The sequence below is a fragment of the Pristiophorus japonicus genome, chromosome 19, assembly GCF_044704955.1.
Source record: "Pristiophorus japonicus isolate sPriJap1 chromosome 19, sPriJap1.hap1, whole genome shotgun sequence".
In the NCBI taxonomy this organism is placed as follows: domain Eukaryota; kingdom Metazoa; phylum Chordata; class Chondrichthyes; family Pristiophoridae; genus Pristiophorus; species Pristiophorus japonicus.
Window position 1 is genome coordinate 91,538,615 of NC_091995.1, and position 22,593 is coordinate 91,561,207.

The window sequence follows — 22,593 nt, forward strand, 5'->3', positions numbered from 1 at the left end:
GTGATCTGATCCAAGTTTTCAAGATAAGGTAGACAGAGAGAAACTATTCCCGCTGGTTGGGGAGTCTAGGGCTAGGGGTCAGTCTAAATATTAGAGCCAGACCTTTCAGGAGTGAAATTAGGAAACACTTCTACACACACAAGGCGGTAGAGGTTTGGAACTCTCTTCCGCAAACGGCATCTGATGCTGGATCAATTGTTAATTTTAAACCTGAGGTTGAGAGCTCTTTGTTAACCAAAGGTATTGAACGATATGGGCCAAAGGCGGGTATATGGAGTTAGATCGCAGATCAGCCACGATCTCATTGAATGGCGGAACAGGCTCGAGCGGCTGAATGGCCTCCTCCTGTTCCTATGTTTTGAGCCAAGAAGGTTAAGGGGAGATTTATTGGAGGTGTTCAAAATTACGAGGGGGGTTAAATAAGGAGAAACTTTTCCAGTGGCGGAAGAAAGGGTGACCAGAGGAGACACAGATTTAAGGTAATTGGCAAAAAAGCCAGAGGGGGGGGCGATGGGAATTTATTTTACGCAGCGAGTTGTTGTGATCAGGAACGCGCTGCCTGAAAGGGCGGTGGGAGCAGATTCAGTGGTAACTTTCAAAAAGGAATTGGATAAATATGTAAAAAAAAAGAAAGATGAGCAGGAAAGAGTAGGGGGGGAGTGGGACTAATTGGACAGCCCTTTCAAAGAGCCAGCACGGGCACGATGGGCCGAATGGCCTCCTTGTGCGCTAAAAGATTCGATGCTACGGATCCAGGATTTCCAATATACTCTCAATTGTAAAACACGGACGAATCACTGAGGGCCGGGTCTCCAGGCTTTTTGAATACAAAGCGCGACACGTTTTTTTTTTACACAATCGCGGGGCGCTGGCTCCCGTACGCCATGTATTCCGTCTCGTACATCTGAGGAACGGCCATGATGTCTGTGATGGGGGCCTCCCGGGACACGAGCCACGGTGCCCGCAGCGGGCAGATCTCGCCCTCCCGGCGCTTGACGTCGTTCGGCAGCTGGTACGACTCCTGACTCAGCGTCTTGAGCCCCCGGTTGGGGACGGGAGGCAGGCGCCGGGGACGCCGCGGCACCCTGGTCGCAGCCGGGAAGACGGTGGGGTCGAGCATGGGGCCAGCCCCGCCGACGACCCTCTGGGCGTCTTTGGGCCGAGGGTTCTCCTTCAGCCCGTGGCCCCAGGCCTTGGGGTAGTCCTCCGTCTGCCAGTAGGTGGCGATGTCCTTCCTTGGATACCCTTCCAACTCGTTCCTGAAAAAAGGAGAAGGGAGGAATACATAAGGAATAGGAACAGGATCCTTCCATTCCCACTTTGTGCCCAGTCTGCTCCACAACATTTCAAGATATGTGCACATTGTTAACTGAACACTAATGGGAGTAAACACATTGTAACAAAAGAACACAAGAAATAGGAGCAGGAGTCGGCCATTCGGCCCCTTGAGCCTGCTCCGCCATTCAATAAGATCATGGCTGATCTGATCTTGGTCTCAACTACACTTCCCTGTCCGTTCCCCAGAACCCTTCCCTCCCTTATCATTCAAAAATCTGTCTATCTCCATCTTAAATATATTCAATAATCCAGCCTCCACAGCTCTACGGGGCAGAGAATTCAAAAGATTTACAACCCTCTGAGAGAAGATTTTCCTCCTCATCTCCGTTTTAAATGGGTAACCCCCTTATTCTGAAACTATGCCCCCTAGTTCTAGATTCCCCCCACAAGGAGAAACATCCTCTCAGCATCTACCCTATCAAGCCCCCTCAGAATCTTATACGTTTCAATAAGACCACCTCTCATTCTTCTAAACTCCAATGAGTATAGGCCCAACCTTTCTTCGTATGACCTCTCAGGAATCAACCTCGTGCACCTTCTCTGAACTGCCTCCAGTGGAAGTATATCTTTCCTTAAATCAGGAGATCAGAACTGTGCGCAGCCCTGTACAGTTGTAGCAGGACTTCCCTTCTTTTATATAATTTGTCCTTAATATTCTTCAGGGAAGGGAACCCGCCACCTCTACCTGGTCTGCCTGACAGGTGCCTCCCATTGCCCCCTGAGGTGGGTTACCGGTCCAGTACCATAACTGTACCCTGCAAACTATCTCCGTCCCACCGCCCTCTCAGCTAGATGAAGGTCAGTGTACCCAGATTGAGAAGTTACGCAGTTTGATCCAGCTTGTGCCCTGGGTACAATTTGAGGATTTTCAAAATCTCGCACCTCCCTATCTCTGTAGCCTCCTTCAGCCTTTATTGCAAAGGGGATGGAGTATAAAAGCAGGGAAGTCTTGCTACAGCTATACAGGGTATTGATGAGGCTATACCTGGAATACTACGTGCAGTTTTGGTTTCCATATTTACGAAAGGATATACTTGCTGTGGAGGCAGTTCAGAGAAGGTTCACGAGATTGATTCTGGGGATGAGGGGGTTGACTTATAAGGAAAGGTTGAGTAGGTTGGGCCTCTACTCATTGGAATTGAGAAGAATGAGAGGTGATCTTATCGAAACGTATAAGATTATGAGGGTGCTTGACAAGGTGGATGCAGAGAGGATGTTTCCACTGATGGAGGAGACTAGAACTAGAGGGCATGATCTTAGAATAAGGGGCCGCCCATTTAAAACTGAGATGAGGAGAAATTTCTTCTCTCAGAGGGTTGTAAATCTGTGGAATTCGCTGCCTCAGAGAGCTGTGGAAGCTGGGACATTGAATAAATTTAAGACAGAAATAGACAGTTTCTTGAAGGATAAGGGGTTATGGGGAGCGGGCAGGGGAGTGGAGCTGAGTCCATGATCGGATCAGCCATGATCTTATTGAATGGTGGAGCAGGTTCGAGGGGCCGTATGGCCTACTCCTGCTCCTATTTCTTATGTTCTTGTTATGTATTAATGCTTGGGGGGGGTCACCAGACACCAGAGGGCACCGTGGTCAGAGGTCATCAGACTGTACGCATGTGGCATGTGTGTTTGGTCACCTGTATATAAGCTGGGTGTCTTGGTCACGCTGGCACTCTCGGGCTGGAATAAAGAGGGATCAGGTGGCACCTGAGTCAGTGTTTACAGTAACCAGACACTTGAGTCATTACAGTTCTTATATCTGCGCTCCTCTAATTCTGCCCTCTTGCACCTCCCCGATTTCCTTTGCCCCACCATTGGTGGCTGTGCCTTCAGTTGCCTGGGCCCTAAGCTCTGGAACTCCCTCCCTAAACTTCTCTGCCTCTCTCTATTCTTTTAAAACACTCCTTAAAACCTACCTCTTTGAACAAGATTTTGGTCACCTGTCCTGCTATCTCCTTATCTACTGTGGTGTCAAATTTTGATGGATAACGCTCCTGTGAAGCACCTTGGGACGTTTTACTACGTTAAAGGCGCTATATAAATACAAGTTGCTGTTGTTGAGGCATGATGCTGTGGGGCACGACTAATTGGAAATGTGATTGGACAAGGTGAAAATATAGCAAAGAATAAACATACTTTTTATAGGGCCTGAAGTCCTTGTTAGTTGTTGATAAGTAAATCTCATTTTGTCGCAGAACATCTTTGTCTTGGACGTAAAACTCCTGACCAGCCCGGGCTGGGTTCTCAGTACTGGCAACGATATTCTGTAAAACAAAACAAAAATTAAATGTCCTTATGTCGTGCTGCTGCTGCCACTCGGAGTATGTAAATGAAATACATGCGCTGTGTCTGTACGAGTGTGATGTGCACACGTCTTGTAACCATGGTGATCCATGAGTCAGGCCATGTGTAACACAATCCAAACATTTCCCCAAAGATTGAAGTTGACTATCGTGGAGGAAAGACTTGCATATATATATATAGATCGCCTTTCACGACCACACAAACAAAAACCATTTATCTGCTCATTATCACATTGCGCAAGAATTGGCTGCTGTGTTTCCCACATTACAACAGTGACTACGCTCCAAAAATAAAGCTCTTTGAGACGTCCGATGGTCGTGAAAGGCGCTATATAAATGCAAGTCTTTCTTTTTAGTAACCTATATGGTTTTTTTTAAACAACCTTCTCAACTTGCCCTGCCAACTGTTAAGGATTTGTGTGTATGGACACCAAGGTCTCTCTGCTCATCTACACCTTTCAAAATTGTGCCATTTATAGTCTACTGTCCTTCCATAATTGTCCTCCAGTGTGCTTCTCCTCACACATCGTCGCATTAAACTCCATGTTTGCGTATTACATGTGTGCCCATGTCTGTGTGTGTGTTGCTCAAGTCACCGTTTGCTTGGCGTGCCCGGTGTATAAATGGTTGCGTGATCAACCTATGAGATTCTCTTTTAATACATACAAGATTGTGAGGGGGATTGACAGGGTAGATGCAGGGAGAATGTTTCCCGCCCGGGCTGGGGAGTCTAGAACCAGGGGTCACAGTCTCAGGATAAGGGGTCGGCCATTTAGAACTGAGATGAGGAGGAATTTCTTCACTCAGAGGGTGGTGAATCTTTGGAATTCTCTGCCCCAGAGGGCTGTGGAGGCTCAGTCTTTGAGTATATTCAAGGCTGAGAGCGATAGATTTTTGGGCACTGAGGGAGTCAAGGGATATGGGGATCGGGCAGGAAAGTGGAGTTGAGGTAGAAGATCAGCCGTGATCTTATTGAGTGGCGGAGCAGGCTCCTATTTCTTATGTTCTTATGTTGTTAAGCTGTTCGCCATCTCCCGTTGTCAAATGTCCATTTTAGACCTTACTTTAGACGGCCCGTTGGTGAGATGGTTGGCCAGGATGAATGGCTGAGGCCCAGCCTTAAACGCAGTGTCCATGGACTGGGGGAGTCTCCCGGTGTATTTGTCCTTCATCTCGCTCGTTTGGTTCACCATGTTCAGAGGAGTCTTCCAGTCTCGCCGGCTCAGCTGCAAAATAGAGAAGAAATAGAAATGTCTCTTTTCTCCACAGAATCACTGCAGCCTCAACTGATGGGATGGAAGATAACGCTGTTTACTCCCTGCAACGATCTACACAAAATGAGCCTGGCGCAATCTCGGCCTGGTTTCTGCCTGCTGTGAATCCACAAAGGAGAACTGCAGATGAAGCTACTTTTCTGTATCTGACCCCGTGCTGTACCTGCCCTGGGAGTGTTTGATGGGACAGTGTAGAGGGAGCTTTACTCTGTATCTAACCCCGTGCTGTACCTGCCCTGGGAGTGTTTGATGGGACAGTGTAGAGGGAGCTTTACTCTGTATCTAACCCCGTGCTGTACCTGCCCTGGGAGTGTTTGATGGGACAGTGTAGAGGTAGCATTACTCTGTATCTAACCCCGTGCTGTACCTGCCCTGGGAGTGTTTGATGGGACAGTGTAGAGGGAGCTTTACTCTGTATCTAACCCCGTGCTGTACCTGCCCTGGGAGTGTTTGATGGGACAGTGTAGAGGGAGCTTTACTCTGTATCTAACCCCGTGCTGTACCTGCCCTGGGAGTGTTTGATGGGACAGTGTAGAGGGAGCTTTACTCTGTATCTAACCCCGTGCTGTACCTGCCCTGGGAGTGTTTGATGGGACAGTGTAGAGGGAGCTTTACTCTGTATCTAACCCCGTGCTGTACCTGCCCTGGGAGTGTTTGATGGGACAGTGTAGAGGTAGCATTACTCTGTATCTAACCCCGTGCTGTACCTGCCCTGGGAGTGTTTGATGGGACAGTGTAGAGGGAGCTTTACTCTGTATCTAACCCCGTGCTGTACCTGCCCTGGGAGTGTTTGATGGGACAGTGTAGAGGGAGCTTTACTCTGTATCTAACCCCGTGCTGTACCTGCCCTGGGAGTGTTTGATGGGACAGTGTAGAGGTAGCATTACTCTGTATCTAACCCCGTGCTGTACCTGCCCTGGGAGTGTTTGATGGGACAGTGTAGAGGTAGCATTACTCTGTATCTAACCCCGTGCTGTACCTGCCCTGGGAGTGTTTGATGGGACAGTGTATAGGGAGCTTTACTCTGTATCTAACCCGGTGCTGTACCTGCCCTGGGAGTGTTTGATGGGACAGTGTAGAGGGAGCTTTACTCTGGATCTAACCCGGTGCTGTACCTGCCCTGGGAGTATTTGATGGGACAGTGTAGAGGGAGCTTTACTCTGTATCTAACCCCGTGCTGTACCTGCCCTGGGAGTGTCTGATGGGACAGTGTAGAGGGAGCTTTACTCTGTATCTAACCCCATGCTGTACCTGCCATGGGAGTGTTAGATGGGACAGTGTAGAGGGAGCTTTACTCTGTATCTAACCCCGTGCTGTACCTGCCCTGGGAGTGTTTGATGGGACAGTGTAGAGGGAGCTTTACTCTGTATCTAACCCCGTGCTGTACCTGCCCTGGGAGTGTTAGATGGGACAGTGTAGAGGGAGTTTTACTCTGTATCTAACCCCATGATGTACCTGCTCTGGGAGTGTTTGATGGGACAGTGTAGAGGGAGCTTTACTCTGTATCTAACCCCGTGCTGTACCTGCCCTGGGAGTGTTTGATGGGACAGTGTAGAGGGAGCTTTACTCTGTATCTAACCCCGTGCTGTACCTGTCCTGGGAGTGTTTGATGGGACAGTGTAGAGGGAGCTTTACTCTGTATCTCACCCCGTGCTGTATCTGCCCTGGGAGTGTTTGATGGGACAGTGCAGGGAGAGCTTTACTCTGTATCTAACCCCGTGCTGTATCTGCCCTGGGAGTGTTTGATGGGACAGTGTAGAGGGAGCTTTACTCTGTATCTAACCCGTGCTGTACCTGCCCTGGGAGTGTTTGATGGGACAGTGTAGAGGGAGCTTTACTCTGTATCTAACCCCTGCTGAACCTACCCTGGGAGTGTTTCATGGGGACAGTGTAGAGGGAGCTTTACTCTGTATCTAACCCCGTGCTGTACCTGCCCTGAGAGTGTTTGATGGGACAGTGTAGAGGGAGCTTTACTCTGTATCTAACCCCGTGCTGTACCTGCCCTGGGAGTGTTTGATGGGACAGTGTAGAGGGAGCTTTACTCTGTATCTAACCCCGTGCTGTACCTGCCCTGGGAGTGTGTGATGGGACATTGTAGAGGGAGCTTTACTCTGTATCTAACCCGTGCTGTACCTGCCCTGGGAGTGTTTGATGGGACAGTGTAGAGGGAGCTTTACTCTGTATCTAACCCGGTGCTGTACCTGCCCTGGGAGTGTGTGATGGGACAGTGTAGAGAGAGCTTTACTCTGTATCTAACCCCGTGCTGTACCTGCCCTGGGAGTGTTTGATGGGACAGTGTAGAGGGAGCTTTACTCTGTATCTAACCCCGTGCTGTACCTGCCCTGGGAGTGTTTGATGGGACAGTGTAGAGGGAGCTTTACTCTGTATCTAACCCTGTACTGTACCTGCCCTGGGAGTGTTTGATGGGACAGTGTAGAGGGAGCTTTACTCTGTTTCTAACCCTGTGCTATACCTGATCTGGGAGTGTGTGATGGGACAGTGTAGAGGGAGCTTTACTCTGTATCTAACCCGTGCTGTACCTGCCCTGGGAGTGTTTGATGGGACAGTGTAGAGGGAGCTTTACTCTGTATCTAACCCGGTGCTGTACCTGCCCTGGGAGTGTGTGATGGGACAGTGTAGAGGGAGCTTTACTCTGTATCTAACCCCGTGCTGTACCTGCTCTGGGAGTGTTTGATGGGACAGTGTAGAGGGAGCTTTACTCTGTATCTAACCCCGTGCTGTACCTGCCCTGGGAGTGTTTGATGGGACAGTGTAGAGGGAGCTTTACGCTGTATCTAACCCGGTGCTGTACCTGCCCTGGGAGTGTTTGATGGGACAGTGTAGAGGGAGCTTTACTCTGTATCTAACCCCGTGCTGTACCTGCCCTGGGAGTGTTTGATGGGACAGTGTAGCGGGAGCTTTACTCTGTATCTAACCCCGTGCTGTACCTGCCCTGGGAGTGTTTGATGGGACAGTGTAGAAGGAGCTTTACTCTGTATCTAACCCATACTGTACCTGCCCTGGGAGTGTGTGATGGGACAGTGTAGAGGGAGCTTTACTCTGTATCTAACCCGGTGCTGTACCTGCCCTGGGAGTGTTTGATGGGACAGTGTAGAAGGAGCTTTACTCTGTATCTAACCCCGTGATGCACCTGCCCTGGGAGTGTTTGATGGGACAGTGTAGAGGGAGCTTTACTCTGTATCTAACCCCGTGCTGTACCTGCCCTGCGAGTGTTTGATGGGACAGTGTAGAGGGAGCTTTACTCTGTATCTAACCCCGTGCTGCACCTGCCCTGGGAGTGTTTGATGGGACAGTGTAGAGGGAGCTTTACTCTGTATCTAACCCCGTGCTGTACCTGCCCTGCGAGTATTTGATGGGACAGTGTAGAGGGAGCTTTACTCTGTATCTAACCCCGTTCTGTACCTGCCCTGGGAGTGTTTGATGGGACAGTGTAGAGGGAGCTTTACTCTGTATCTAACCCGTGCTGTACCTGCCCTGGGAGTGTTTGATGGGACAGTGTAGAGGGAGCTTTACCCTGTATCTAACCCCGTGCTGTACCTGCCCTGGGAGTGTTTGATGGAACAGTGTAGAGGGAGCTTTACTCTGTTTCTAACCCTGTGCTATACCTGATCTGGGAGTGTGTGATGGGACAGTGTAGAGGGAGCTTTACTCTGTATCTAACCCGTGCTGTACCTGCCCTGGGAGTGTTTGATGGGACAGTGTAGAGGGAGCTTTACTCTGTATCTAACCCGGTGCTGTACCTGCCCTGGGAGTGTGTGATGGGACAGTGTAGAGGGAGCTTTACTCTGTATCTAACCCCGTGCTGTACCTGCTCTGGGAGTGTTTGATGGGACAGTGTAGAGGGAGCTTTACTCTGTATCTAACCCCGTGCTGTACCTGCCCTGGGAGTGTTTGATGGGACAGTGTAGAGGGAGCTTTACGCTGTATCTAACCCGGTGCTGTACCTGCCCTGGGAGTGTTTGATGGGACAGTGTAGAGGGAGCTTTACTCTGTATCTAACCCCGTGCTGTACCTGCCCTGGGAGTGTTTGATGGGACAGTGTAGCGGGAGCTTTACTCTGTATCTAACCCCGTGCTGTACCTGCCCTGGGAGTGTTTGATGGGACAGTGTAGAGGGAGCTTTACTCTGTATCTAACCCCGTGCTGTACCTGCCCTGCGAGTATTTGATGGGACAGTGTAGAGGGAGCTTTACTCTGTATCTAACCCCGTGCTGTACCTGCCCTGGGAGTGTTTGATGGGACAGTGTAGAGGGAGCTTTACTCTGTATCTAACCCGGTGCTGTACCTGCCCTGGGAGTGTGTGATGGGACAGTGTAGAGGGAGCTTTACTCTGTATCTAACCCCGTGCTGTACCTGCTCTGGGAGTGTTTGATGGGACAGTGTAGAGGGAGCTTTACTCTGTATCTAACCCCGTGCTGTACCTGCCCTGGGAGTGTTTGATGGGACAGTGTAGAGGGAGCTTTACGCTGTATCTAACCCGGTGCTGTACCTGCCCTGGGAGTGTTTGATGGGACAGTGTAGAGGGAGCTTTACTCTGTATCTAACCCCGTGCTGTACCTGCCCTGGGAGTGTTTGATGGGACAGTGTAGCGGGAGCTTTACTCTGTATCTAACCCCGTGCTGTACCTGCCCTGGGAGTGTTTGATGGGACAGTGTAGAAGGAGCTTTACTCTGTATCTAACCCATACTGTACCTGCCCTGGGAGTGTGTGATGGGACAGTGTAGAGGGAGCTTTACTCTGTATCTAACCCCGTTCTGTACCTGCCCTGGGAGTGTTTGATGGGACAGTGTAAAGGAAGCTTTACTCTGTATCTAACCCCTGCTGAACCTAACCTGGGAGTGTTTGATGGGACAGTGTAGAGGGAGCTTTACTCTTTATCTAACCCATGCTGTATCTGCCCTGGGAGTATTTGATGGGACAGTGTAGAGGGAGCTTTACTCTGTATCTAACCCTGTGCTGTACCTTCCCTGGGAGTGTTTGATGGGACAGTGTAGAGGGAGCTTTACTCTGTATCTAACCCCTGCTGAACCTAACCTGGGAGTGTTTGATGGGACAGTGTAGAGGGAGCTTTACTCTGTATCTAACCCCTGCTGAACCTAACCTGGGAGTGTTTGATGGGACAGTATAGAGGGAGCTTTACCCTGTATCTAACCCGTGCTGTACCTGAGTGTACTGAATACAAAACGTGAAGAGTGCCCCATTGTGAAGTGCCAATCCAATATCACCTTGATAAACACACATGGAGAAAAGATACCGAGTAAAATATTGTGTCACAAGCAGCCATCAGAAGTTTTGAACATCTCCGTTCAGTCCGTAAGCGCGACCCCGAGCTTCCGGTCGCCTGTCCCTTTAATTCCCAGCTCCGCTCCCACTCCGACCTCTCTGTCCTCAGCCTCCTACATTGTTCCAATGAAGCTCAACGCAAGCTCGAGGAACAGCACCTCATCTTTCGATTAGGCACTTTACAGCCTTCTGGACTCAACATCGAGTTCAACAATTTCAGACCAGAACCTCAGCCTCATTTTTTCCCACGGCAGCTGTTGGTGATTCTGCCATTCACACCCTCTCTAGACTCATCTTTTGTTTCTTAACTTGTCCCATTACCATCTCCCTTTGCCTCGCACCAACATCCCTTGTGTCTCTCTAATCTCTCCTGTCTTCCACCCTATCACAGACCTTCCCTTTTGTTCTTTCCTCCCTTCCCCCCTTTCCCATACCCTATACTTGCTTAAAAACCTGATACATCTCAAACTTTTTCCAGTTCTGATGAAGGGTCATCGACCTGAAACATTAATTCTATTTCTCTCTCCACAGATGCTGGCTGACCCGTTGAGTATTTCCAGCATTTTCTGTCTCTACTTCAGAAGTCTTGCTCTGCTACCCTCACCTTCTCGGACAAATCCTTCATGTAATGGACTTTCCAATGATCGGGAACCTTCATGTGGCGAGGGTGGGCAAGGAGGCCTCCGATGGTCTTGAGATTGTGAGTTGAGCCTGTCGTGGTCTCGTAGTTATTTAGAGCCTCATCGTAGGGGTGGATCGTATCTTTTTCTCTCAGCTTCGGAGGGAGAGCATCTTTGAAAAATGACTGAAACAAGCAAGGAAATAGATGAGGATTCATTTGTCATACTTAGAGATTTCCTCGCTGTCTTTCCCAGGAAACCTCCACAACTCCTCAGATAATGGAGCAGTCCATGCCCACATGCAGCAAGACCTGGACAACATTCAGGCTTGGGATAATTAAGTGGCAAGTAACATTCGCGCCAAGCGAGAGTCTAACCACCTCCTCATGGTATTCAACGGCATTACCATCGCCGAATCCCCCGCCATCAAAATCCTGGGGGGGTCACCATTGACCAGAAAATTAAATGGACCAGTATTTAAATACTGTGGCTACAAGAGCGGGTCAGAGGCTGGGTATTCTGTGGCGAGTGTCTGACCTCCTGACTCCCCAAAGCCTTTCCACCATCTACAGGACACAAGTCAGGAGTGTGATGGAACACTCTCCACTTGCCTGGATGAGTGCAGCTCCAACAACACTCGCGAAGCTTGACACCATCCAGGACAAAGCAGCCCGCTTGATCGACACCCCATCCACCACCTTCAACATTCACTCCCTCCACCACCGGCGCCCCCTGGCTGCAGTGTGCACCATCTACAAGATGCACTGCAGCAACTCGCCAAGGCTTCTTCGGCAGCACCTCCCAAACCCGCCACCTCTACCGCCAAGAAGGACAAGGGCAGCAGGCACATGGGAACATTACCACCTCCAGGTGCACCTCCAGGTTACAGACCATCCTGACTTGGAAATATATCGGCCGTTCCTTCATCGTCACTGGGTCACAATCCTGGAACTCCCTCCCGAACAGCTCTGTGGGAGCACCTTCACCACACGGGACTGCAGCGGTTCAAGAAGGTGGCTCACCACCACCTTCTCAAGGGGCAATTAGGGATGGGCAATAAATGCCGGCCTTGCCACCGATGCCCACATCCCAGATCAAATTTTTTTTAAATCTCTGACACGATTTCCACTAGAGAACAGCTGTTGGCCTAGATATCTTTGAGTTGAGAACAGGAAAAATCAGCTCGGGCTCATGATCATTATTCCATGACTCCCTGGGCACTGGGCAGGTTGGGCTCTGCAGGTACAACAATCAATTAGGAAAGCAAATGGTATGTTAGGTTTTGTTACAAAGGGGTTAGAGTATAAGAGTAAAGAAGTCTTGCTGCAATTATACAGGGCATTGGTGAGGCCACAGCTAGAACAATGTGCACAGTTCTGGTCTCCTTACCTAAGGAAAAACAGACTTGCCTTAGAGGGAGTGCAACAAAGGTTCACCAGACTGATTCCTGGGATGGGGGGATTGCCCAATGAGGAGAAATTGAGTAGACTAGGCCTATATTCCCTGGAAGTTAGAAGAATGAGAGGGGATCGAATTGAAACGTATAAAATTCTTACAGGGCTTGACAGGGTATATGCAGGGAGGGTGTTTTCCCCCGGGCTGGGGAGTCTAGAACCAGGGGTCACAGTCTCAGGATAAGAGGCCATTTAGGACTGAGATGAGGAAAAATGTATTCACCCAAAGGGTGGTGAATCTTTGGAATTCTATGCCCCAGAGGGCTGTGGAAGCTCAGTCTTTGAGTATATTCAAGACAGAGGTTGATACGTTTTTGGGCACTAAGGGAATTAAGGGATATAAGGGATATGGGGACAGTGCAGGAAAGTAGAGTTGAGGTCGAAGATCAGCCATGATCTTATTGAATGGTGGAGCAGGCTCGAGGGGCCGAATGGGCAACTCCTGCTCCTATTTCTTATGTAATGCCCTGTCGGCTCATTTGAAAAATGATCACGATCTATACTGAACCATGGTAATCATACAGAATCATACAGCACAGTAGGGGGGCATTCAACCCATCGTGCCTGTGCCGGCTCTTTGAAAGAGCGATCCACTTAGTCCCACTCACAAGAACATAAGAAATAGGAGCAGGAGTCGGCCATACGGCCCCTCGAGCCTGCTCCGCCATTCAATAAGATCATGGCTGATCCGATCATGGACTCAGCTCCGCTTCCCCGCCCGCTCCCCATAACCCCTTATTCGATTATCGGTGAAGAAACTGTCTATTCCTGCCTTAAATTTATTCAATGTCCCAGTTTCCACAGCTCTCTGAGACAGTGAATTCCACAGATTTACAACCCTCTTTCCCCATAGTCCTGCAATTTTTTCCTTTTCAATTATTGATCCCATTCCCTTTTGAAAGTTACGATTGAATCTGCTCCCACCGCCCTTTCAGGCAGCGCTTTCCCGATCACAACAACTCGCTTCGTAAAACAAATTCTCCTGATCTTCCCTCTGCTTCTTTTTGCCAATTGCTAGCGGTTCAATAATGCTGGGAGGATGTTTCACCTCGTGGGGGAAGTTAGAACTAGAGGGCATAGTTTCAGAATAAGGAGTCGCCCATTTAAGACGGAGGCGAGAAGGAATTTCTTCTCTCTGAGGGTCATGAAGCTTTGGAATTCTCTGCCCCCAGAGAGCTGTGGAGGCTGGGTCATTGAATATATTTAAGGTGGAGAGAGACAGATTTTTGAACGATAAGGGGGGTCAAGGGTTATGGGGAGCGGGCGGGGAAGTGGAGTTGAGGCCAAGATCAGATCAGCCGTGATCTCATTGAATGGCGGAGCAGGCTTAAGGGGCCAAATGACCAACTCCTGCTCCTATTTCTTATGTAAGACGGCGGCTCACCATTACTATGTCAGGGTAACCGAGATGGGCAATAAATGCCAGTGATGCCCGCATCCCGAGAATAGTGAAATCTGAAATGACATTACTAGTCTGAATGCAAATGCACTACACCAGAGGTTCTCAGCCTTTTTTGCTGCTGATGGCCTCCCTCCAGTGTTATTAAAATTCCACGGACCCCCTGTAACAGAGCACACGTATTTTTGGAGTAGAAATTGTGGGAGGGGAGGAGGTGCAGGGAACAGAGTGACCCACCGTCTATGTGGGCATCAATTCCAAGTTCGAGTAACACGTTCAGTTACTGGGCTTTATTGGCAGTGGAAGGTTCTGGAAACACTGCAGGCCCGGCCCCCCCTCAGACAGGTCAAGGAGGGGCTGCAACGCCAAGCGGGATCTCACGGTTTTTCAGAGGAACATCAGAATTAGGAGCAGGAGTCAGCCATACGGCCCCTCGAGCCTGCTCCGCCAATCAATAAGATCACGGCTGATCTCCACATCCCCTCATTCCCTTAATATTTAAAAATGTATCGATCTCTGCCTTGAATATATTCAACGACTTGAGCCTCCACACCCAGCCCAATGAAGCCAGACAGCGACACTCGCACCCCAAGCCAAGCCCGCACTGTTTCCCTGGCCCCCTCCACCCCACTCTGGGCCCAGCCTGCATCGACCTGGTGCCACCCCACAGGCCGCTGAATAGCTCCGCCCCTGCCCGACTGCAACATTTGCTGCGATCGGTCCCTCAACCCGACCAAGGGCCTCTGCCCCCACCCCCCCCCCCCCCACCAGCCCCCGACTTCCCCAGATGAGGCCCCGCCCCAAGAAACCGACCATTCTCCGGCGGATCCCAGGAAACCTTCTCGCGGACTCCTCGGGGGCCGCAGATCCCCTCGTTCAGAACCCCTGCACGACACAACTGTACCCTAAAGGAAAGACGCTAGTAATTTTAAAGATGAACACCATCGACGGGCAGACGAGATTGAAGTTCAGCAGAATGAACAGCTTTCATGGGTAGACTTGACGTGCTACCGTCGGTGGCCGTGCCTTCTGTTGCCTGGGCCCCAAGCTCTGGAGCTCCCTCCCTAAACCTCTCTTTCCTCCTTCAAGACTTACCTCTTTGACCAAGCTTTTGGTCACCGGCCCTAATCTCTCCTTATGCGGCTCAGTGTCAAATTGTCTCATAATACTCCTGTGAAGCGCCTTGGGACATTTCACTACGTTAAAGGCGCTATATAAATACAAGTTATTGTTGTGAACCTTGAACGCTAAGTACAACAGGCCTTTTCCTCTGTGATACTCTGCAGCCACATCCAGTCCTGCCATCACCCAACATCCAAAACATGACCATGTTGCAATGGGAGTTACTGGACAGTGGGAAGAGGTGCGACTGGTAGTTGCTCCTTTCGCCCTCCCTCGCTGAGGGAGACTGAAGCCACTGTGCCTGATCCAGTTCCCTTGGATTGTTGAGGCGGCTCGCTGGCTCTTCTCCAGTAGTTCCATCAAAAGGTGCCCACACTCAGATGGGAATAGAAACAGACGAGCATTTATATCACACTTTCACGAGCACCGGACGTCTCATGTAGTCACTGTTGTAAGGTGGGAAACGCGGCAGCCAATTTACGCACAGCAAGCTCCCACAAACAGCAATGTGATAATGACCCAGATAATCTGTTTTTGTTTTGTTGATTGAGGGATAAATATTGGGAAGGACACTAGGGATAACTCCCCTGCTCTTCTTCGAAATAATGCCGTGGGATTTTTTTACGTCCACCTGCGAGAAGCAGGTTTAATGTCGAAAGACAGCACCTCCGACATGGAAGCACTCCCTCGGCACTGCACTAGTGTGTCAGTTTAGATTGATGTGCTGTCTCTGGAGTGGGACAACCTTCTGTCTCAGAGGCGAGAGTGCTACCCACTGAGCCACAGCTGACACGGTAGCATGGTGGTTATGTTACTGGACTTGCAATCCAGAGACAAGCATTCAAATCTCACCATGGTAGCTGGGGAATTTAGTTCAAATTCCATTAAATAAATCTGGAATAAAAAGCTAGTATCAGTAATGATGACTATGTAATTATTACCGGATTATCGTAAAAACCTATCTGCCCTTTAGGGAAGGAAATCTGCTGCCCTTACCCGGTCTGGGCCTATATGTGACTCCAGACCCACAGCAATGTGGTTGACTCTTAAATAACCTCTGAAATGGCCCAGCGAGACACTCAAAGGTAATTAGAGATGGACAATAAATGTTGGTTGTTCATCCCAGTCAGTGAATTAAAAAAAAATTACATCACCAAAAAAACCCCACAGGTTTACTATTGACACTGCAGCTAGGTCTGCGACGTGTTATTGACAATGTGTGATTTAAGGGTTAGGGGTTATGGTTAGAATTAGAAGTCAAGATTAGAGGTTGGTGTTAAGGTTAGCGATTAGGAATTAGGGTTTGTGGTTAAGAGTTGGAGTGAAGACAAGGAGTTTGGGGTTAGAATAGAAATTTACAACACAGGAGGCCATTCGGCTCATCGGGCCCAAAAAGAGCTATCCGAATCCCACTTTCCAGCTCTTGGTCCATATCTCTGTAGGTTACAAGTGCACATCCAAGTACTTTTTAATTCCATGAGACTTTCTGCCTCGACTGCCACTGCTTTTTCATGCAGAGAGTTCCAGACCCCCCCCCCCCCCCCCCCCACCAGCCTCTGTGTGGGAGTAACGATCAGGTTAGAGGTAGTGGCTAAGAGTTGGGGGTTTAGGAGTTAAGACTCAGGGTTGGGGGTTAGCATTAGGGCTACAATTTTTCACTATTGATAGCGCATCCACACTCCGTATTCCAACAAAAAAAAAACTCAGAAACAAGCAAAAAGGGAGACAGTGACCAGAAATCTTTACAGCTGAAAATAAGATGTTCTCAGAAAACAGGATAAAGGACTTGCAATTTACATAGCGCCTGTCACTGCCCAGGACACTCAAGCTGCTTTAGAGGCAATGAATTGACACGAGAGATGAACATGCCGGATAAGACCCTTGTTTGAGGATGAGAGATTGATTTAGGAGAGATATGGAGTGTTTGAAGGCTGCAGCTGGGAGCTGGCCCACTTACTTTGAAGTCCGAGGGTGGGCATTGTGTGGCTGGGGTATAATGCAGCCCGATGCCCGAGCTCGTTAAATGCAGGTCGTGTCTTCTCTCGGTTGCGGCCATGGTGTTTTATTTAATGCACTCCTGCAGCGGACGCCCTCCTTCTCCTCCTGCCCCAAATAAGCCCCGCCGGCTTTTCCTGTTTGTTTCGTTTCCCTGGAAACGACGCAACTCCGACGTTGGATACAATATTGGACACAAGGCGACGTCACGCCAGCCCGAGAGGAAGGACAAAGCCCAGGGATCCGCTGCAAAGGCTGAGACACCCCTCCCTGCTCAGCTCGAACATGCAGCAGCTCTTCACCAACCAACAGCAGCAATCCCTCAATGTTTAAAACACTGAGCAGGTATCAGTGGGGAGAGAGACTGGAGAGAGAGAAACTGGGGAGGGTGGGAGAGAGAGAGAGAGACTGGGGAGAGGTGGGGGAAGAGAGAGAGAGAGAGAGAGAGAGACTGGGGAGAGAGAGAGAGAGAGAGACTGGGGAGGGCGGGGGAGAGACTAGAGAAAGAGGGAACTTGGAGGTCAGGAACTCTGGAGGATTAAAAAGCAGAAGGGATGGAGGAAGAATATAATCCATAATTGGGGGAGGGTGCGGGTGGGGAGAGAAGAAGTTGAGAGCAAGAATGTGATCCAAATGGTAAGACAGTCAGGAAATTTGGCGGGGGGAAGGGAGAAAAGAGGACAAGCACTTGGGCTGGAAAGGAAGAGGAGAATGTCAGAAACTTGGGCTGGGGAGGGCAAAGCTTAACCCGTGAGAGTGCGCCCTGTCAGTTCCAAGTGAGCTCTGTTCTGTCTGGAGTCGACAGTCAGAATGGCTCGAATTACACTTTGTAAAGTCTCTAAATTACGCAGGCAGGGTGATTCTAATTACATATGCCAGAGAAACTATTGGGTGTGTCTTATCCGCGAAAGGGACCAATTAGGACTTGTGATCAAGAGGACCCAATCAGAGCTTTAGGTGTTACACTATCACAGCAGGTCGGGGATAAAAGGCAAAGCAGCCCCAGGACCCAACGAGCGCTCCCCAACCTGCGAGGGAACGCCATCGCGGCAGGGAGTGGCTCAAGCTGCTCCAGGAGTGTGACAGATTCTAAGAGGGGCTACTGGACTTGTCATCAGAGTCCAGGCAGCACACTGAAGAGGAACGAGACCAGCGGCAGGGTCAGTACCCAGGTGGAGGAGCAAGGCCTGTAGATCGAGCCCAGCGGGGTATTGATCGCAGGTGGTGAGCAGTGAAGGGTCGATGGGGTCCTGGCTCAGCGTATAACAGCGGGGTCGGAGTAGAGGAGTGAAGGGGTCATGGTGCAGCATCTAACAGCAGTGAGGCACCCCCCTGGAGCACTATGCCCTTATACAACTTGCATTTATAATGCCTTTATCTTCAACATTCACTCCCTCCATCACCGGCGCAGTGTGTACCATCTACAAGGTACCCTGCAGCAACTTCCCAAGGCTTCTTCGGCAGCACCTCCCAAACCCATGACCCTACCAACTAGAAGGACAAGGTGCATGGGAACACCACCACCTCCACATTCCCCTCCAAGTCACACACCATCTTGACTTGGAAATATATCGGCCGTTCCTTCATCGCTGCTGGATCAAAATCCTGAAACTCCCTCCCTAACAGCATCATCATGTACTGCGTGCAGTTTTGGTCACCTTACTTAAGGAATGATATACTAGCTTTGGAGGGGGTACACAGACGATTCATTAGGCTGATTCCAGAGATGAGGGGGTTACCTTATGATGATAGATTGAGTAGACTGGGTCTTTACTCGTTGGAGTTCAGAAGGATGAGGGGTGATCTTATAGAAACATTTAAAATAATGAAAGGGATAGACAAGATAGAGGCAGAGAGGTTGTTTCCACTGGTCGGCGAGACTAGAACTAGGGGGCACAGCCTCAAAATACGGGGGAACCAATTTAAAACCGAGTGGAGAAGGAATTTCTTCTCCCAGAGGGTTGTGAATCTGTGGAATTCTCTGCCCAAGGAAGCAGTTGAGGCTAGCTCATTGAATGTATTCAAATCAGATAGATAGATTTTTAACCAATAAGGGAATTAAGGGTTATGGGGAGCGGGCGACTAAGTGGAGCTGAGTCCACGGCCAGATCAGCCATGAGGGGCTAGATAGCCTACTCCTGTTCCTAATTCTTATGTTCTTATCATCACAGGCAGTCCCTCGAAACGAGGATAACTTGCTTCCACGCAAAAAAAGGATGAGTTCACAGGTGTTTCGAATGAAGAACCCGAACTACATCCTTGAGGGCGGAAGATGCCTGTGCGTGGATTTGTTTAAAAATGTGTGGTGGCCGTTGCACACCAGCCACCACACGGGCTTGACAGAGCCAGGTCTTGGTCCAGTGGCAAGATTCCCCAAGACAACTGGAGACTAGCTCTGCTGCACGGACCTAGTGCGTACACATATCGCAGTGTGACCTGGCCCGTGCTATCCCTGGGCCCGAACTCACGCCTCCCCTCATCCCTCCACAAGGACTGCAGTGGTTCAAGACGGTGGCCCACCACCATCTTCTCAAGAGCAATAAATTGCCAGAGACGCCCGTATCCCAGGAACATGCCAAGGCAGCTTATGTGGCTCGGTGTCAAATTTAGTTTGATGGGAGCATTATCAAACAAAATTTGACACCGAGCCACATAAAATATATTAAGGCAGGTGACCAAAAGCTTGGTCAAAGGTAAGTTTTAAGGAGCGTTTTAAAGAGACAATTTAGACAGTCGAGAGGGAGAGCTAGGTGTCATCAGCGTACATTTGGATAATGTCGCCAAGGGACAGCGGTAGATGAGAAATAGGAGGGCCATGGATAGATCCTTGGGGGACACCGGAGGTAACGATGCCACAATAGGAAGAGAAGCCACGACGGGTGATTCCCTGGCTATATCCGGATAGGTAAGAATGGAACCAGGCGGTTTACAAGCCCTTGGTTAGACCTCATCTAGTACTGTGCCCAGTTTTGGGCTCCTCACGATGAGCTATAGAAGACATAGAAAATGTTCAGGAAAGCCATTAGAATGATACCTTGTTTAAAAGACATCAGTTTTCACAAGAGGCTGAAAGCACTGACTCTTTTTACTCTAGAATTCTAAAGTGTACACTTCAGGGAGATTTGATTTGAGGAAATAAAAATGAATGGGAGTACAGGTTGATGTCGGGTTTTGCTTTTTGCGGAGGGTTACTGAGCTCTGGACCAAGTTGCCGATGTGTGCAGGGGTCAGTCTTGCTGCAAATGTGCAAAAAGGGACCCGAACGAGTTCTTGGTTGAGTCAGGTAACACTGCATACAAACGTTAGGCGTGTTGTTGGGGTATGTGCCTCAACTGTGGCCTCCTGAACTAATTTTAAACTGGGGAGGAAGGTGGGGGGGGGCAGAAAGAGAAATCGGGACAATTTCCCATAATTGGCCTACATTATTCCTGTCAGGAGATTATGTCTGGTGGTGGCTTGGAGAAGCGGAGAAAATGTTTAATTATAACATGACTGTATAAGGACATGCTTGATGGACCAGCTGGCCTTTTTCTGCCTGTCATTTTGATAAGACATCAGGAAAAATATACACAAACAGGGTCGAGCTATCTACAGCTGCGGAGGTCCCGAGGCCATTCACAGCCATAAGCACTCATGTTTATAGGTTTATGGCATCAAATTATCTCTTGGTTTTGAAATATTAATCTATGCATGAGTTGTTAGCGCAAATTTAATAGCAACTGTCCATTGCGAGGAATGAGAGAGAGGAAGCCAGGCTTTGGAAGCCCAAAAACTGGTCACCTATCCCCACTGACTGCCAATTTCCACTTCGAGATGTTTCCATTCATACGCAACATTTCTTGGGACGATTCCCAAAACGACACAAATTTTACCGGGTGAGGAACTGCAGTGACTGCATGTTAGGATTCGAGGATACAATAAATGCACTCAGTCTGCATTTGGTTCAACCCACCGAATTAGTTTGACCAGAAAGAGCTGTGATACAGCACGGACAACCCAACTGGCGCTGTAGCTTCAGCTGCTCGGTAAATATTAAAGGAAGAGGCACTAAAATTGGACAGAAAAAGCAACAAACCTGAGGACTGGGAGAAATTTAGAATTCAGCAGAGGACAAAGGGTTTAATTAAGAGGGGGAAAATAAGAGGATGAGAAGAAGCTTGCCGGGACCATAAAAATTGACGGCAAAAGCTTCTATAGATATGTGAAGAGAAAAAGACTAAAGAAGACTAACGTAGGTCCCTTGCAGTCGGATTCAGGTGAATTTATAATGGGGAGCAAAGAAATGGCAGACCAATTGAACAAATACTTTGGTTCTGTCTTTACGAAGGGAGATACAAATAACCTTCCGGAAGTACTAGGGGACCGAGGGTCCAGAGAGAAGGAACTGAACGATATCCTTATTAGGCGGGAAATTGTGCTAGGGAAATTGATGGGATAGAAGGCAGATAAATTCCCGGGGCCTGATAGTCTGCAACCCAGAGTACTTAAGGAAATGGCTCTAGAAATAGTGGATACATTAGTAGTCATTTTCCGACATTCTATAGACTGGTTCAGTTCCTACGGATTGGAGGGTAGCTAATGTAACCCCACTTTAAAAAAAATAGAAAACAGGGAATTATAGACCAGTTAGCCTGACATTGGTAGTGGGGAAAATTTTGGAATCAATTATTAAAAGATGTAATAGCAGCGCATTTGGAAAGCAGTGGCAGGATCGGTCCAAATCAGCATGGACTTATGAAAGGGAAATCATGCTTGACAAATCTTCTAGAATTTTTTGAGGATGTAACTAGTAGAGTGGATAAGGTAGAACCAGTGGATATGGTTATTTGGACTTTCAAAAGGCTTTTGACAAGATCCCACACTAGAGATTGGTGTGCAAAATCAAAACACATGGTATTGGGGGCAATATACTGACGTGGATAGAGAACTGGTTGGCAGGCAGGAAGCAGAGAGTCGGGATAAACGGGTCATTTTCAGAATTGCAGGCAGTGACTAGTGGAGTGCCGCAGGGCTCAGTGCTGGGACCCCAGTTCTTTACAATATACAGCAATGATTTGGATGAAGAAATTGAGTGTACTATCTCCAAGTTTGCAGATGACACTAAACTGGGTGTTGGTGTGAGCTGAGGGGGACGCTACGAGGCTGCAGGGTGAGTTGGACAGGTTAGGTGAGTGGGCAAGTGCATGGCAGATGCAGTATAATGTGGATAAATGTGAGGTTATCCACTTTGGGGGCAAAAACACGAAGACAGATTATCTGAATGGCGGCAGATTAGGAAAAGGGGAGGTGCAACGAGACTTGGGTGTCATGGTTCATCAGTCATTCAAAGGTGGCATACAGGTACAGCAGGCGGTGAAGGCAGCAAATGGTATGTTGGCCTTCATAGCTAGGGGATTTGAGTATAGGCGCAGGGAGGTCTTACTGCAGCTGTACAGGGCCTTGGTGAGGCCTCACCTGGAATACTGTGTTGAGTTTTGGTCTCCTAATCTGAGGAAGGACATTCTTGCTATTGAGGGAGTGCAGCAAAGGTTCACCAGACTGATTCCCAGGATGGCAGGACTGACATATGAGGAGAGACTGGATCAACTGGGCCTTTATACACTGGAGTTTAGAAAGATGAGAGGGGATCTCATAGAAACATATAAGATTCTGACGGGACGGGACGGTTTAGATGCGGGTAGAATGTTCCCGATGTTGGGGAAGTCCAGAACCAGGGGACACAGTCTTAGGATAAGGGGTAGGCCATTTAGGACTGAGATGAGGAGAAACTTCTTCACAGAGAGTTGTT

The 22,593-nt window shown here is 49.1% G+C and overlaps 1 protein-coding gene across 1 annotated transcript; it reads right to left on the reverse strand.

Moving 5' to 3' along the window:
* Positions 1-850: 850 nt before the first annotated feature.
* Positions 851-16,866, reverse strand: saxo3 (stabilizer of axonemal microtubules 3). Its single transcript, XM_070862125.1, has 5 exons — positions 16,768-16,866; positions 10,820-11,020; positions 4,703-4,864; positions 3,472-3,599; positions 851-1,259 (listed from the first exon to the last, which is right to left on the reverse strand). The coding sequence occupies exons 1-5, from the start codon at positions 16,864-16,866 to the stop codon at positions 851-853; spliced, it is 999 nt and encodes a 332-aa protein (XP_070718226.1).
* Positions 16,867-22,593: the final 5,727 nt, after the last annotated feature.

What these genes read in the sequence shown, in the direction of transcription:
- saxo3 (XM_070862125.1), bottom strand. Translation starts at nt 16,866, where the DNA reads ATGGCCGCAACCGAGAGAAGACACGACCTGCATTTAACGAGCTCGGGC. An exon ending in GCCCACCCTCGGACTTCAAA is followed by an intron (nt 11,021 to 16,767) that starts GTAAGTGGGCCA and finishes TGCTTGTTTCAG; the next exon opens with TCATTTTTCAAAGATGCTCT. An exon ending in TGAAGGATTTGTCCGAGAAG is followed by an intron (nt 4,865 to 10,819) that starts GTGAGGGTAGCA and finishes TCTATTTTGCAG; the next exon opens with CTGAGCCGGCGAGACTGGAA.